The sequence below is a fragment of the Macaca mulatta genome, chromosome X (genome assembly GCF_049350105.2).
Source record: "Macaca mulatta isolate MMU2019108-1 chromosome X, T2T-MMU8v2.0, whole genome shotgun sequence".
NCBI classification, from domain to species: domain Eukaryota; kingdom Metazoa; phylum Chordata; class Mammalia; order Primates; family Cercopithecidae; genus Macaca; species Macaca mulatta.
The window spans coordinates 119,483,693-119,496,303 of record NC_133426.1 but is presented as its reverse complement, the minus strand read 5'-3'; the positions used below and the strand labels follow the sequence as shown (position 1 = coordinate 119,496,303).

Genomic DNA, 12,611 nt, shown 5'->3' with positions numbered 1-12,611 from the left:
GCCTAAGCCATTAGCCTAGTAGCCCTAGTCTTCTAGAAGGAAGATTGATGCTGAGGGCTGCCCTGGCAGCCCTGTCGGAATTCACTAAGTGCCCCACATTTTCAGGCTCCATTCCTGAGGAGTTCACAGTGTCCATATCAATTAGCTGGCAGGGCTCTGAGTCCCCAAAATGGTCTTTTATGCGATGAAAGTGGCAGCAGGCCAGCACTAGTTCCCCCAGTGACAAACCGTATGCTCAATTCCCCAGTGTCCGTAGACACCATGCACTTTTCAACAGTCCTGGCTCTAAAGCCCCAACCTTCACATTGGAATTCTGCAGTACAGGAATTGCTTCCAGGATTTTACCAAGAGCTGGAATTCTTTCAAGTCAGAATCTCTTGTAATCTCTGTATGTTAGTCTCCTTCCATCTATCCATCTATGTGATTCATTCTCTCTCTCTCTCTCTCTGTCTCTCGCTCTCGCTCTCACTCTCGCTCTCCTCCACCTCTCTCTTTCCCTCCTTCTCTCTTCCTTTTAGAGACAGTGGTCTTGCTGTGTCACCCAAGCTGGAATGCAGTGGCACAGTCGTAACTGACTGCAGCCTTGAACTCTTGGGCTTAAGCAATCCTTTTGCCTCAGCCTCCTGAGTTATGTGGTTCTCTCTTAATAATAGCTTTGTTGAGTGTTTTTACCATGACCGACACTGTCTTACTGCATAATTTTATCCTCTATGAGATGAAGTTATAAATATTGTTCCCACTTGGCATATGAAGTGGCTTGCTTAGAGCAGGTAACTTGACTTTCAGAGGTCATAAAGCTTGTTAGGGGCAGAGAATACTTGGAGAAGCTGGGACCTGCTGAGTTGTCTGTATTCAGAGCCTGTGCTGTCAAGCACTATGCAAATGCTGCTTCCTCTTGGGTACCCAGTAGGACTACAAGCCAGTGAATTGCACTAGAGAAAGTATAGAATGCTGAGATGGTAAAATACTTTGAGTTTAGCAAATGATGAAAGCCATTGTATTCTTTCCCCTTCTTGCTCTCCAATTCTTTCATCATTCCATACATGGTTTCAACCTTGCATATAAGGTACACGTATATTTTGGGGAACAGTAATTTTATAGAGGCTCACCCAAATCCCCAACCTTAATAGCAACTTTCTGCCTCTTTCTCTTGCCACTTCATCCTCATCGGCACTGGACATAATCTTGAAGCTAAGAGAACATAGTTAGCTGCCAACAGAAAACATGCCTGGAGTTCTCCTGCAGATCCCCATTCTCTTAGGAAGTATAATGAAGCAGTGCCAGTTCATTGTTTTCTCGGTCTATTGTCTGATTTCCTTTAAGACCAATATAATTGCATCAGTATTCTCCCTAATCCTAATACCGCCCCCCCAGCCCCCCACCACACACACACACACATGCACGCCTTTTTTCCTTATTAATTGGTCTTTGAGTTAATGGCCTGAGACACTTTCAGATGGAACATCATGGTCCTTTATGCAGTTAGAACTCTGGCAAGAGAACAGTCACTTTGTTGGGATAGACCCATTGATTTGGTGCTAGAATGTTTCAGATGTAGATTAGCTAGGAATCGAGTGGGACTGGCTCAAAGGCTCTATTTATTAGCTCACATGCCCCACCTGATCTTAGCCGATATGTCTATTGTTTGCTTCTAGTACTCAGGTGTATTTACCAATGTTCATCTGTAGCAATAAGTTACTTAGTATACCCTCTGACTTTCTTGAAAGTCTGACCTTTCTCCCTTTATGACTTCCATAAGAATAAAATGGAAATAATATATACTTATTCCTTTTTTTTTTTTTTTTTTTTGAGACAGAGTATCCCTCTGTTGCCTAGGCTAGAGTGTAGTGGCTCGATCTCAGCTCACGACAACCTCCGCCTCCTGGGTTCAAGTGATTCTCCTGCCTCAACCTCCCAGATAGCGGGGATTACAGGCGTGCACCACCATGCCCAGCTAATTTTTGTATTTTTAGTAGAGACAGGGTTTCTCCATGTTGGCCCGGCTGGTCTCAAACTCCTGACCTCAGGTGATCCACCCGCCTCAGCCTTCCAAAGTGTTGGGGCTACAGGCATGAGCCACCATGCCTGGCCCAATATCTACATATTCCTATTGCTTGGCCATGATCTAAAAACTTGAAGGGGCTCTCTGCCAGAACTGAACATGGGATGATACCTGTTCAGTTCTGAAGGCAAGCCTGTGCCTATCTCATCCCTCACTGACTTTTGCAGCCACTTCTATACTAACAACGTTGTCTTCTATCCTGAACGCTGAACTGTCCTATTTTGGAGGTTCTTACGGGTTAGTTCCCCAGAAACCATCTGTTCCAAATGAGCTTGATTTCAGCGTAGGACTTTCCAGAAAAGCCTTTCTTGACTTAGAAGAAAGATAACATTCATTGATTTTGCTATGCTCCCATCTCATCACTTCCATTTTCCTCCCCAGGGACACAACAGTCATCAGTCACTCTCCTAACACCAGCTATGACACAGCTCTAGAAGCTCGCATCCAGAAAGAAGAGGAAGAAATCTTGATGGCCAATAAGCGTTGCCTTGACATGGAGGGCAGGTAAAATGTTGTTCTGGACGCTGAGGAATCTGAGACGTTGATATAGAGACCAGATAGGATCTTTATTCACAACTAGGAAATCTGATCATGCAGTCTCCCCGCTCCACCATCACCCCTGCCAGCCTATCACTTAAAGGTGTGAGATGCAATGACTTTTACCTTGATACTCTCCACTAAACATGGAGTTCCAGGTAGGGTTTCTGTCCCTTTGGCCTTCCTAATTGCTTTTCCTCTGCCCTCTGCCTGAGCTTAAATTGTTGGCATTTGCACTCTGGGGTATTCTTTCTAGCACTGCACTGCAACCCTGTGGTACAGCAGATTGCTTAATAAAAGAGTAAAACAATATCTGCTTGGCCGGGCACAATGACTCACGCCTGTAATCCCAGCACTTTGGAAGGCCAAGGCGGGCAGATCACCTGAGGTCAGGAGTTCAAGACCAGCCTGGCCAATATGGTGAAACCCCATCTCTACTAAAAATATGAAAATTAACCAGGTGCGGTGGTGGGCACCTGTAGTCCCAGCTACTCAGGAGGATGAGGCAGGAGAATCGCTTGAGCCTGGAAGGCAGAGGTTGCGATGAGTCAAGATTGTGCCATTGCACTCTAGCCTGAGCAACAGAGCGAGACTCCATCTCAACAACAACAACAAAAGAACATCTACTCAAAGTGGGAGGTAGGATACCTGATTCCTTTTATAAACATATGATCATTGACTTATTACCTGAAGGTTGTCACTCATTCATAGAAGATCTCATCTTACTGAGTAAATTGTTTCCATTGACTGAGATTCTTCACTACAGCACCCAGTACATCAGTTCATTCTCTCATATTCAGCCCTTTTTTTTCACTGGTACTTTATTGTGACTTACTAAGGTTTAAGCAACAGCTCCTGATGCTCTGCTGTATCCATTTGGGTGTGCAGAAAAACATGTTGTTGTTTTTTTCTCACACTATTGCCTTTATGAATGAAAAGTCATCTTTTATATATATTATATATATTTTTTATTATTATACTTGAAGAAAAACATGTTTTAAAAACTGTAGCACACCATCCCTTGTCTTCCAACTCAGAACTAACTAGATCAACCTTTAGTCAAAAAGATGATGGGAACTCTATGTAGTCATGTAGTCAATTAGACCAAAATGTAGAGGTAGCAAGAACATCTTTTTTTTTTTTTTTTTTTTAAAGGGCATAGTGCTTTATTTATATTCATTCAGCAAAATCTAGTTTTCTGTTTATAATGAAGAACAGCATAATTTGATTTACATTTTGGAGGACTTGTGAAATGAATTTGATACCTTTCCAGGTTTATCTTTTTTTTTTTTTTTTTTTTGAGATGGAGTCAGTCTTGCTCTGTCACCCAGGCTGGAGTGCAGTGGCACTATCTTGGCTCACTGCAACCTCTGCCTCCCAAGTTAAAGTGATTCTCCTGCCTCAGCCTCCTGAGTAGCTGGGACTACAGGTGCCCGCCACCATGCCCAGCTAAATTTTGTATTTTTAGTACAGACAGGGTTTCACCATGTTGGTCAGGCTGGTCTTGAACTCCTGACTTTGTGATCCACCCGCCTTGGCCTCCCAAAGTGCTAGGATTACAGGTATGAGCTACCGCACCTGGCCGCAACAAGGTCTTTATATGTTCTTTGTCTTTGGTTCCTAGGATTAAGACCCTACATGCCCAGATTATTGAGAAGGATGCCATGATCAAAGTACTCCAACAGCGTTCCCGGAAGGAGCCGAGCAAGACAGAGCAGCTGTCGTGCATGCGGCCAGCGAAGTCTCTGATGTCCATTTCCAATGCTGGATCAGGCTTGCTCTCCCACTCATCCACCCTGACTGGCACCCCCATCATGGAAGAAAAGCGAGATGACAAGAGCTGGAAGGGGAGCCTAGGTAATGACAGTAAATAAGGAAGATTATAGTCATGTGTTCAAAGAGAGCCATGAGACAAGCACCCATGCTTAAGGAAAAGGGATGATGGTCCAGGTTCTGGAGAGGAAGGTGTACCAGGGTTTTGGGTTCATATTCCTCCTGAGACCCTAGTTCCACATTCTGGAGCTCCTCCACACTTTGAAGTCTCCTGGTGAGAATACTGATTGAGGCCAAAGCCTAGAGGACAAGAATCTTGAGTTTCATTTGGGTGTGAAGGAAGGTAACTCTAATTTCCTCTAAAATATTCTCACATTTGACCTTTGCCATGTGGCACCTTTATCTTTCTCCAGAACCCATGTGGCCTTTTTGTCATTCAGAATTTCAAAATTCCAGCATTTCTGTGCTCCTTCCTCCTGTATAATAGGAGAACCCAGAGTTTTAGTTACGCTAAATCGTTTGGGTAGCAGGTTTTGTTCCCACAGTGTTCTGAGATGAGAACAGAATGTACTTTTTCATTCCATTCCTGTCCATTCCCTCCCCTCTAATCAAAACCCCAGACATATTGTGGATACCACGGGCACATTTTTAGAGCCTGAGGAAGGAAGCTTATATGTATTTTTATTTTAACCCTTTTTGTTGCTTTTAATTCCTTTCTTGGTCCTCTGATACTTATAATATCTTTTGGTTAGAATAAGCATTTTGGAGACTATGGTCATGGTGAGAACCTTAGATCACACAATTATTACCACACTTAATCTGTGTCAATAGACTTATTCTCCAAATCCTTTCTTGCTCCCTGGTAATGTGTGGTAATGGTTTATAAGTGGAGCCGAGTAGGAGCATTCTGACAACTTGGTGGAACCCAATCACCATTGGAAAAATAAATCAAAACAGATACCCAGGTCACTTACAGGCTTAATATGTTGTGCCAGGTGATGGATGAGGACCAGAGGGATCTTCGAAGTCTGTAAGAAACTTTTAGCCATGGTTGGAGGAGCCTCACACACTGATTTCTGGGTTCCCTGGAGGCAAAAATAAATAATTTAGACACATTCAAATTTCTTCTGAAATTTGAATGGGAGAACAGGTAATTAGATGTCTGGATTTGAATCACCTATTTTTTTCTAATGTCTGTTCCCCTTTCATTTGTAGGCATTCTCTTGGGTGGAGACTACCGTGCTGAATATGTCCCTTCCACACCCTCGCCTGTGCCCCCCTCGACTCCCCTGCCCTCGGCTCACTCCAAGACAGGCAGCCGAGACTGCAGTACCCAAACTGAACGTGGGACGGAATCGAACAAAACTGCAACTGTTGCTCCCATCTCTGTTGCTGCTCCAGTTGCTGCCGCCGCCACTGCTGCCGCCATCACCGCCACTGCTGCCACTATCACCACCACCATGGTAGCTGCTACTCCAGTTGCTGTTGCTGCTGCTCCAGCTGCTGCTGCTGCTGTTGCTGCTGCCCCGTCTCCAGCCACCGCTGCTGCTATTGCTGCTGCTGTTTCTCCAGCTGCTGCTGGTCAGATTCCAGCTGCTGCCTCTGTTGCCTCAGCTGCTGCCGTTGCTCCTCCTCCTCCTCCTCCTCCTCCTCCTCCTGCTGCTGCTGCTGCTGCTGCTGCTGCTGCTGCTGCTGCTGCTGCTGTTCAGGTTGCTCCAGCTGCTCCGGCTCCGGTTCCAGCTCCGGCTCTGGTTCCAGTTCCGGCTTCAGCAGCGGCTCAGGCTTCTGCTCCTGCTCAGACTCAGGCACCAACTTCAGCTACGGCTGCAGCTCCAACTCCAGCTCCAACTCCAACTCCAGCTGTGGCTCAGGCTGAGGTTCCTGCAAGTCCAGCTACCGGTCCTGGACCACATCGTTTGTCTATACCAAGTTTGACCTGCAATCCAGACAAAGCAGGTAATTATTCCCTTTAGCAGGTAACTTTTGGTTTAGTTCTGCTCTCAAATACAGATTTATTTCTTGTTGCCTGATGTCTGGGCAGAGTTATCCTTTGGACTGAATTTTTCATGTTCTAAGGGAGAGAGAAGAGAGTCTGTAAATGACTTCTCATCCACCAAGATGGGAACAGGCATGAGTGGAGGCCATTATCTTAGCAGAAGTAAATGAGGGAGGTGACAAGTCTCACTTTGCCATTGGCTTCATGAGGGCTCTGATGGTGTCTAGTTCTAGAAATACAGGTTTTTTCTTCATCCCTAAGTGTTTTCTAACCCTTATTTCCATTTAGATGGGCCTGTGTTCCACTCCAATACTCTGGAAAGAAAAACTCCCATTCAGATCCTGGGACAAGAGCCTGATGCAGAGATGGTGGAATATCTCATCTAAACGGCCAAATCAAGAGCTGCAGATTCTCAGCAAAAATGCTTTTAATCATTTCCCCCTTTTATTGGTTCTTGTTTTGGGGGTGAGGACAAGGGTTGGGGGGAGGGGATGTTTTTTAACAGGACTTTTTGTTGGAACAATGTACTACTTGAGTAATACCATGTGAACCACCAGTCTATTCTGGTATGCTTAGGGAGTACCTCTAAAGACAGATTAATCCGAATGTGCTCTAAAGCTTATTGTTTGAATTTATACAAATACTGGGACTGTTAACGGGTGGGCATACATCAGTGTTTTCAATGTGCTTAAATTTGTTTAAAATTTCCATATTCTAGATCATTTTTAATTGAAGAGCACAGTATGTGTGGAAGACAGTGTGTAACACGTAGTTTGGAAGTGGGAAGCTGGAGAGAATTGAGTGTGTGCTGTCTTGTATAGTTACTATCCTGTGCAGCAGCCGGAGAAAGCTCTCACCTCAGGCTTATAAAAGGGAATAGTTTCAGGAGCTATGTAAGCTGGAAAAAAGGTAGGGAGTTTTGGGATGCAGAAGGGTGCTGGAGCTAATTTTTTCTTCCAATTTCCCAGCTACCCTGCCCCAGGGAATTGTGTTTGTCTTCATTTCAGTGGTGCTTTGGAAACGGATTCTTTTGGTTCCCTCCTGGAGGTTCATACATTCATATATATGCTGTGGAATAATTTATGCATTTGGATAATTAATATATTGCTTTCAGATGCTGGGAGAGTACATTAACTGAGTGATGCACAACTTCCTCTCTCTTAGGGAGTTAGACCATCAGAGGCCTTGATGGAGACTTGCGTGAGGTGCTATATGCAGACTTTCATGGTCTGTGTGTAGCCATGAACATAGCTTGCTTGCATTTATTAAGACCAATCAGCTTAGTGTTTATTTCTTCTACAGCACAGATTCACTGGCTGGGGCTCCAGTCTCAAATTGCCAATCATTTGCAAAGTGAGGAAGGATCTTTGTTGACAGGTTGAATGCTTTGAATTTCTGGTGACTACTTTGAAATAACTTGTTTTGTGTGTCAAATTCTAAGCATATGTCTTAAAAGGCATTTTTGACTATCATCTCCAAGGGAATAACATGAGAAACCCAAAGTACTATGCTGCAGTCGGGGGAGAGGTGGATTGCAGCAGTATCCTCAACTACCTCTTCTCACTGTCAGTGACTCCATCTTGGAATACCTTTGGGAAGCAGCGGGAAATGTGCATGTGGGTAGAGATCAAAGGAGGCAATGGTTCCAAGCCTTGCCATAGGGCTGCCTCCAAGAACACAGAAGGATGCCAGTTGCCACAGGACCCTGCCCTGTGTCACCTGTCTGCCCTTCATTAAGGTGACAAATCTGCAGATAGCATCATTAAGATCAGTTTTAAGGGGTATAGGGAGGGTGAGGGAAGGTGGGGGGGTGTTAGGTAAGGGTAGGGGGGGTAGAGGTTTTGGGATGTCTTAGTTAGAAACCAGATTAATAGAAGAGTAGGCCTGTTATATTACATCATGAGCCATAGCGGTGGGAGAGAACTTTAGCAATAGAGCCCTACCCCCTCATTTTAGTGATGAGGAATCTGAGAACTGGAGAGGTTCAGTGACTTTTTAAAAGTCACACAACACAGCTAACCATTATGCCAATCACCATGCTTATTTTGGGAAGCTCTTATCTTTTTTTAATTCCATTTTACGAAAAGACATCTTCATGGTCCAGGGAATATGTATCTTGTAAAATGTCCCTGGCTGGAGTAGCTTGTCCAGTCTTGACAAACTACTGAATTTCTGTCTTGCCTCTCCTTCAGTGCCTTTTAAAAGGTTTTCCCTTTTCTGATCTGCATTACAACATCGAGTCACATAAATGTCCCCCCTAAGAAACCAATCCCACTTCTTACTAGGAGATTGGGTATCTTAGATAATCTTTTGGGGTTCCTCTGTGAGTATAGGAATGATATCTTTCCTAATTACCTTCCAAAGGAATTATTCTGTGTGTGTGTGTGTGTGTGTGTGTGTGTGTGTGTGTGTGTGTGTGTAGAGAAAGAGAGAGACATAAAGGAAGGGTGATGTGATTTTCAGCTAGTCCTTTCACATTTTCAATAATGAGGTAATCATGTTACATACACATTAGTCCTCAGTTATAAAGTGAATCTCAGATAGAAATTAAAAATGCAGTTGTGTTAAGACTCTTTCATACTACCCTTTAGTCGTAAGGAGAAAAATAACCTCAAATAGTAGAAGCAGCAAGTAGCAAACTTCAGGAGAGCTACTTTCTATCCAAATAAATAATTTAAAAACACTTTTCACCTACTCCTTTCATGGTTATAACACATTGGCAGACTTTTTGCTGGCTCTGGGAACCATGATTTTAATCACATTCTGCAAGGTGACAAATGTCATACATTCCACATTGTGTGGTAGCCATCTCTTTAGACTCATGTGTTTGGGGGAAAGGAAGAAGTTCTTGGTTAAGTACTATTTTGAACTTTCCGGAACCTATCTGTCCTCTCATACCAGAGACAGTTCCTCTCTGCTCAGTTTCCAATCCGGATAATTCGCTAAAATAACATTGTACATCTAAGAGAGGAAAGAAGAGTATGTCAGTATATTATGCAGAAGATAGATAGAGCCTTTTCAGAAGATCTCCACTAGTTGTTGATCCAAAAATTCAACTTTATGGGAGAAATCTCAATTAGCCACCTTTTCACAGTTGTGTGGATGTAACATTTGGGGGCTCTTTCTGGACTCCTACCTATCTGTGCATTTTACTGGCACCTCAGGAAAGGAGGGTGACCAGGTTGTCTTAGCTTGTACTGCTTGGTGGTCTCTGAGGACCTTCTAAGTCAGTTGTACCCCAATGTTCCATGTATAGAAAAACTTCATTAGAACAAACTTTACTTGATATGAAACTCCTATTAACAGTCTTTTTTGAAATAAAAGTAGCTTGAGCTTTCTTTTAAAATCATGTATCTTGATTGTTGATTTAATGAAGGATTTCCTTTTAATGCTGCTTTTGAGCTTCAAGGTAATAGGACAGCAGGAACCTAAAATATCTGCCATCATCTGCCATAGGAAAGATACCCAGAGACCCGTCATGTTCTCTTTTTGTTGTTACTCTGTTGAGTGGGTATAACAATTGGAAGATGAACAAACTGATTGATTGTGCAAACTACTTTTTATGACAAGCCTAAACCCTGATAATGCGGCAGCTTAAAGTGTATACATATGCACTAACTTTGATCAATTATATTCTCATATCTGTTAGCCACACAATCTCCTATTATCTCAATTGCTTATGCGCATATGGAGTATGTTACTTAAAACGTGCATTCTTACTGAAAATGTTTTCTAAGGAAGATATCAGCTGTGGGCTAATTGCCACCAATTTCAGCCTGCCACGATTCTTGGAAATGTATCTTCCAAGTGCCATCCATCATCAGTAGGACAAGTGTCGGGAGTTTGTTTATTTTGTTCCAGTAGCAACGATGGGTTACATGGAGCCATGAAACCTCCTTCTGGCCTCCCTTGTGATTAATGGCATGTGTTTGTAAAATGGATAGCTGGGGTTGGCAGATGGCTAGAGAAGAATCGCCTTTGGTTTAAAATGTATGTGGTCCCCTAATGATTGTGACCCCATTCTGTAATCAACTGAGCTAGTTCCAATAAAGTTAAGCAGGTTTAAATCCACTTTGTGCCTATCTTTTCACTGACAATAAAGTTAGCTATTTTAAAATGCAGTACCGTGTGGAAAATGCTTTGGTGTTTACCCGACAGAGGCTTTATTTGTGCTGTATCAGTGATTACTTTCAATTCAGTATGCAGTGAAATTGCCTTTCAAGGGCAGCGTGCAGCAGAATTTGCATTTGCTTGAAGTATGGAATGTGATTATAGATTATAAAGTATTAAGACAACACCACAGGCCACATGCTCTAATCGGTCTCTTTATATACTCAGGCAGCATATATTAAAAGCTTTGCATCTTTTTATCTCCTGGTTTCTAGGGATAAAATGATGGCCACCCAAAGCAGAGAATTCATCCTTTGGTTAGCATTTTGGAAGGCCCCTTGATATTCCTTTTGTACCCTTGTTCTGATGCCAATTCATCAGTTTTGGTTGAGGGAGCTTGTTATTAAAAACAAATCAAAACCACAAACGAGTTGGCTCTTCACTGAAAATGTTAAGGCTGCCTTTACACTGCCCTTTCTGTGCCTCCTGTTTACCAATGAGTTCCAAACCTGACTGGTGAGGCAAGGATCCCCAAGGACTTTGAAATGACACGTTTTCACAGTGAAATAGACTTGATGGGTGTTGCAAAAGGGATAGGGTAGGGGGTCTAGAATTCATTCAACTGTAAATTTGATTTTTCTTAAAGTTGGACTTGATTCCCTCCATATTTATGATGAGTGCTTTGAAAACCGTATGGATAAAAGCCTTCCCTCCTTTTCAGGACAAAGAAGATAAGGTATTAAGTTCACCAGACCTTCTTACAAAGCTTTGGAAAGCATTCTTTTCAGAAATGTATTGTGCCCATTTCTTAAGGGGCAGTCACTTGTTGGAAGAAAAAGCCAATGTTCCTTCAAAAATGTGTTAGATTGGCCAGGTGCGGTGGCTCACACCTGTAATCCTAGCACTTTGGGAGGCTGAGGCGGGTGGATCATGAAGTCAGGAGTTCGAGACTAGCCTGGCCAAGATGGTGAAACCCCATCTCTACCAAAACTACAAAAATTAGCCAGGTGTGGTGGCGGGCACCTGTAATCCCAGCTACTTGGGAGACGGAGGCAGGAGAATCGCTTGAACCCAGGCAGCAGAGGTTGTAGTGGGCCGAGATCTTGCCACTGCACTCCAGCCTAGAAGACAGAGTAAGACTGTCTCAAAAAAAAAAAAAAAAAAAAAAAGTGTTAGATTGCATTGTAGGAGCATTTCTAGATATTATTATCCAGTTATATAACTGATCTGGCATCCGCATGGTACTTCATCTCTCCCTTTCTGTGTGCATTTCCTATTGAGATAAGTGATCTGCACACCCTATATGAGTTACACAGTGGCAGAAAAAAAAAATGTCCTGCTTCCCACCTCCATCTTGTTCTGCAGGAAAGTTTTTATTGGAGAAAAAATGTAAATGGTTTGGTCTTAGATCACTTTTTACATTGACTGGCAACTGCCCTGGTATTTCAGTGAAGAGCCCTGTGTTACAGGACTTAGTTTCCAAGAAGAAAAATGTTCCCCACAGCACCAAAATTTTATAACACATTACAAATGCCCACTCTTTAGATGCACAAACTAACCAAGCCCATGGTATGTATTTTCGTCTCCATGTTTTTTTATTTGCTAGTAACCTCTACCAATGGATTCAGGCACATGTGGGTTGTTGAATAACTACTTACTAGATGGTGCCATTATGTAGATGGCCCTAGGATACAAAATTTAAAAATAGTCCATGATTCTAGTTTATTACAGAAAACCACACACAGACACACATTTATAATTCATTGTGATATATGAAATAGCAAAGATTTGAACAAGAATACAGAACTAATGCAAAGGAGGGAATGATTGTTGGGATGGCACAGGGAGAGGGAAAGGGAGAGGAACTAAACTGAGCTTTGAAGGGTATGTAGATGTTAACTAGGTGAACCAGGGGATGGGGATCAATATTCCATGTGAAGGAATAGCATGTGCAAGGACAATCTCACTTTGTCAGACCTGCAATCAAATGAAGACTCCGTTTCCAAGATCAAAGTCCCTAGAGAACTGCTCTGAATTTTAACAACCTACTAATGGAAACATAAACTCACTCAATCAGGTGGTAGAATGTACTAGTCTAGAAGTCAAGAGAACATAAAGTTTCAGTCCTACATC

The 12,611-nt window shown here is 42.9% G+C and overlaps 1 protein-coding gene across 6 annotated transcripts in view; it reads left to right on the top strand.

Moving 5' to 3' along the window:
- The window catches only part of AMOT (angiomotin), a 67,349-nt gene extending 56,860 nt beyond the window's left edge, over nt 1-10,489 (top strand). For all 6 annotated transcript variants that reach the window (XM_015128051.3, XM_015128050.3, XM_077988046.1 and 3 more), the window contains 4 exons: nt 2,444-2,566; nt 4,224-4,456; nt 5,588-6,328; nt 6,657-10,489. In XM_015128051.3, coding sequence (XP_014983537.2) covers nt 2,444-2,566; nt 4,224-4,456; nt 5,588-6,328; nt 6,657-6,754 — 1,195 coding nt within the window. In that variant the 3' untranslated portion in view covers nt 6,755-10,489. The remainder of the gene's footprint in view (nt 1-2,443; nt 2,567-4,223; nt 4,457-5,587; nt 6,329-6,656) is intronic.
- Nucleotides 10,490-12,611: the final 2,122 nt, after the last annotated feature.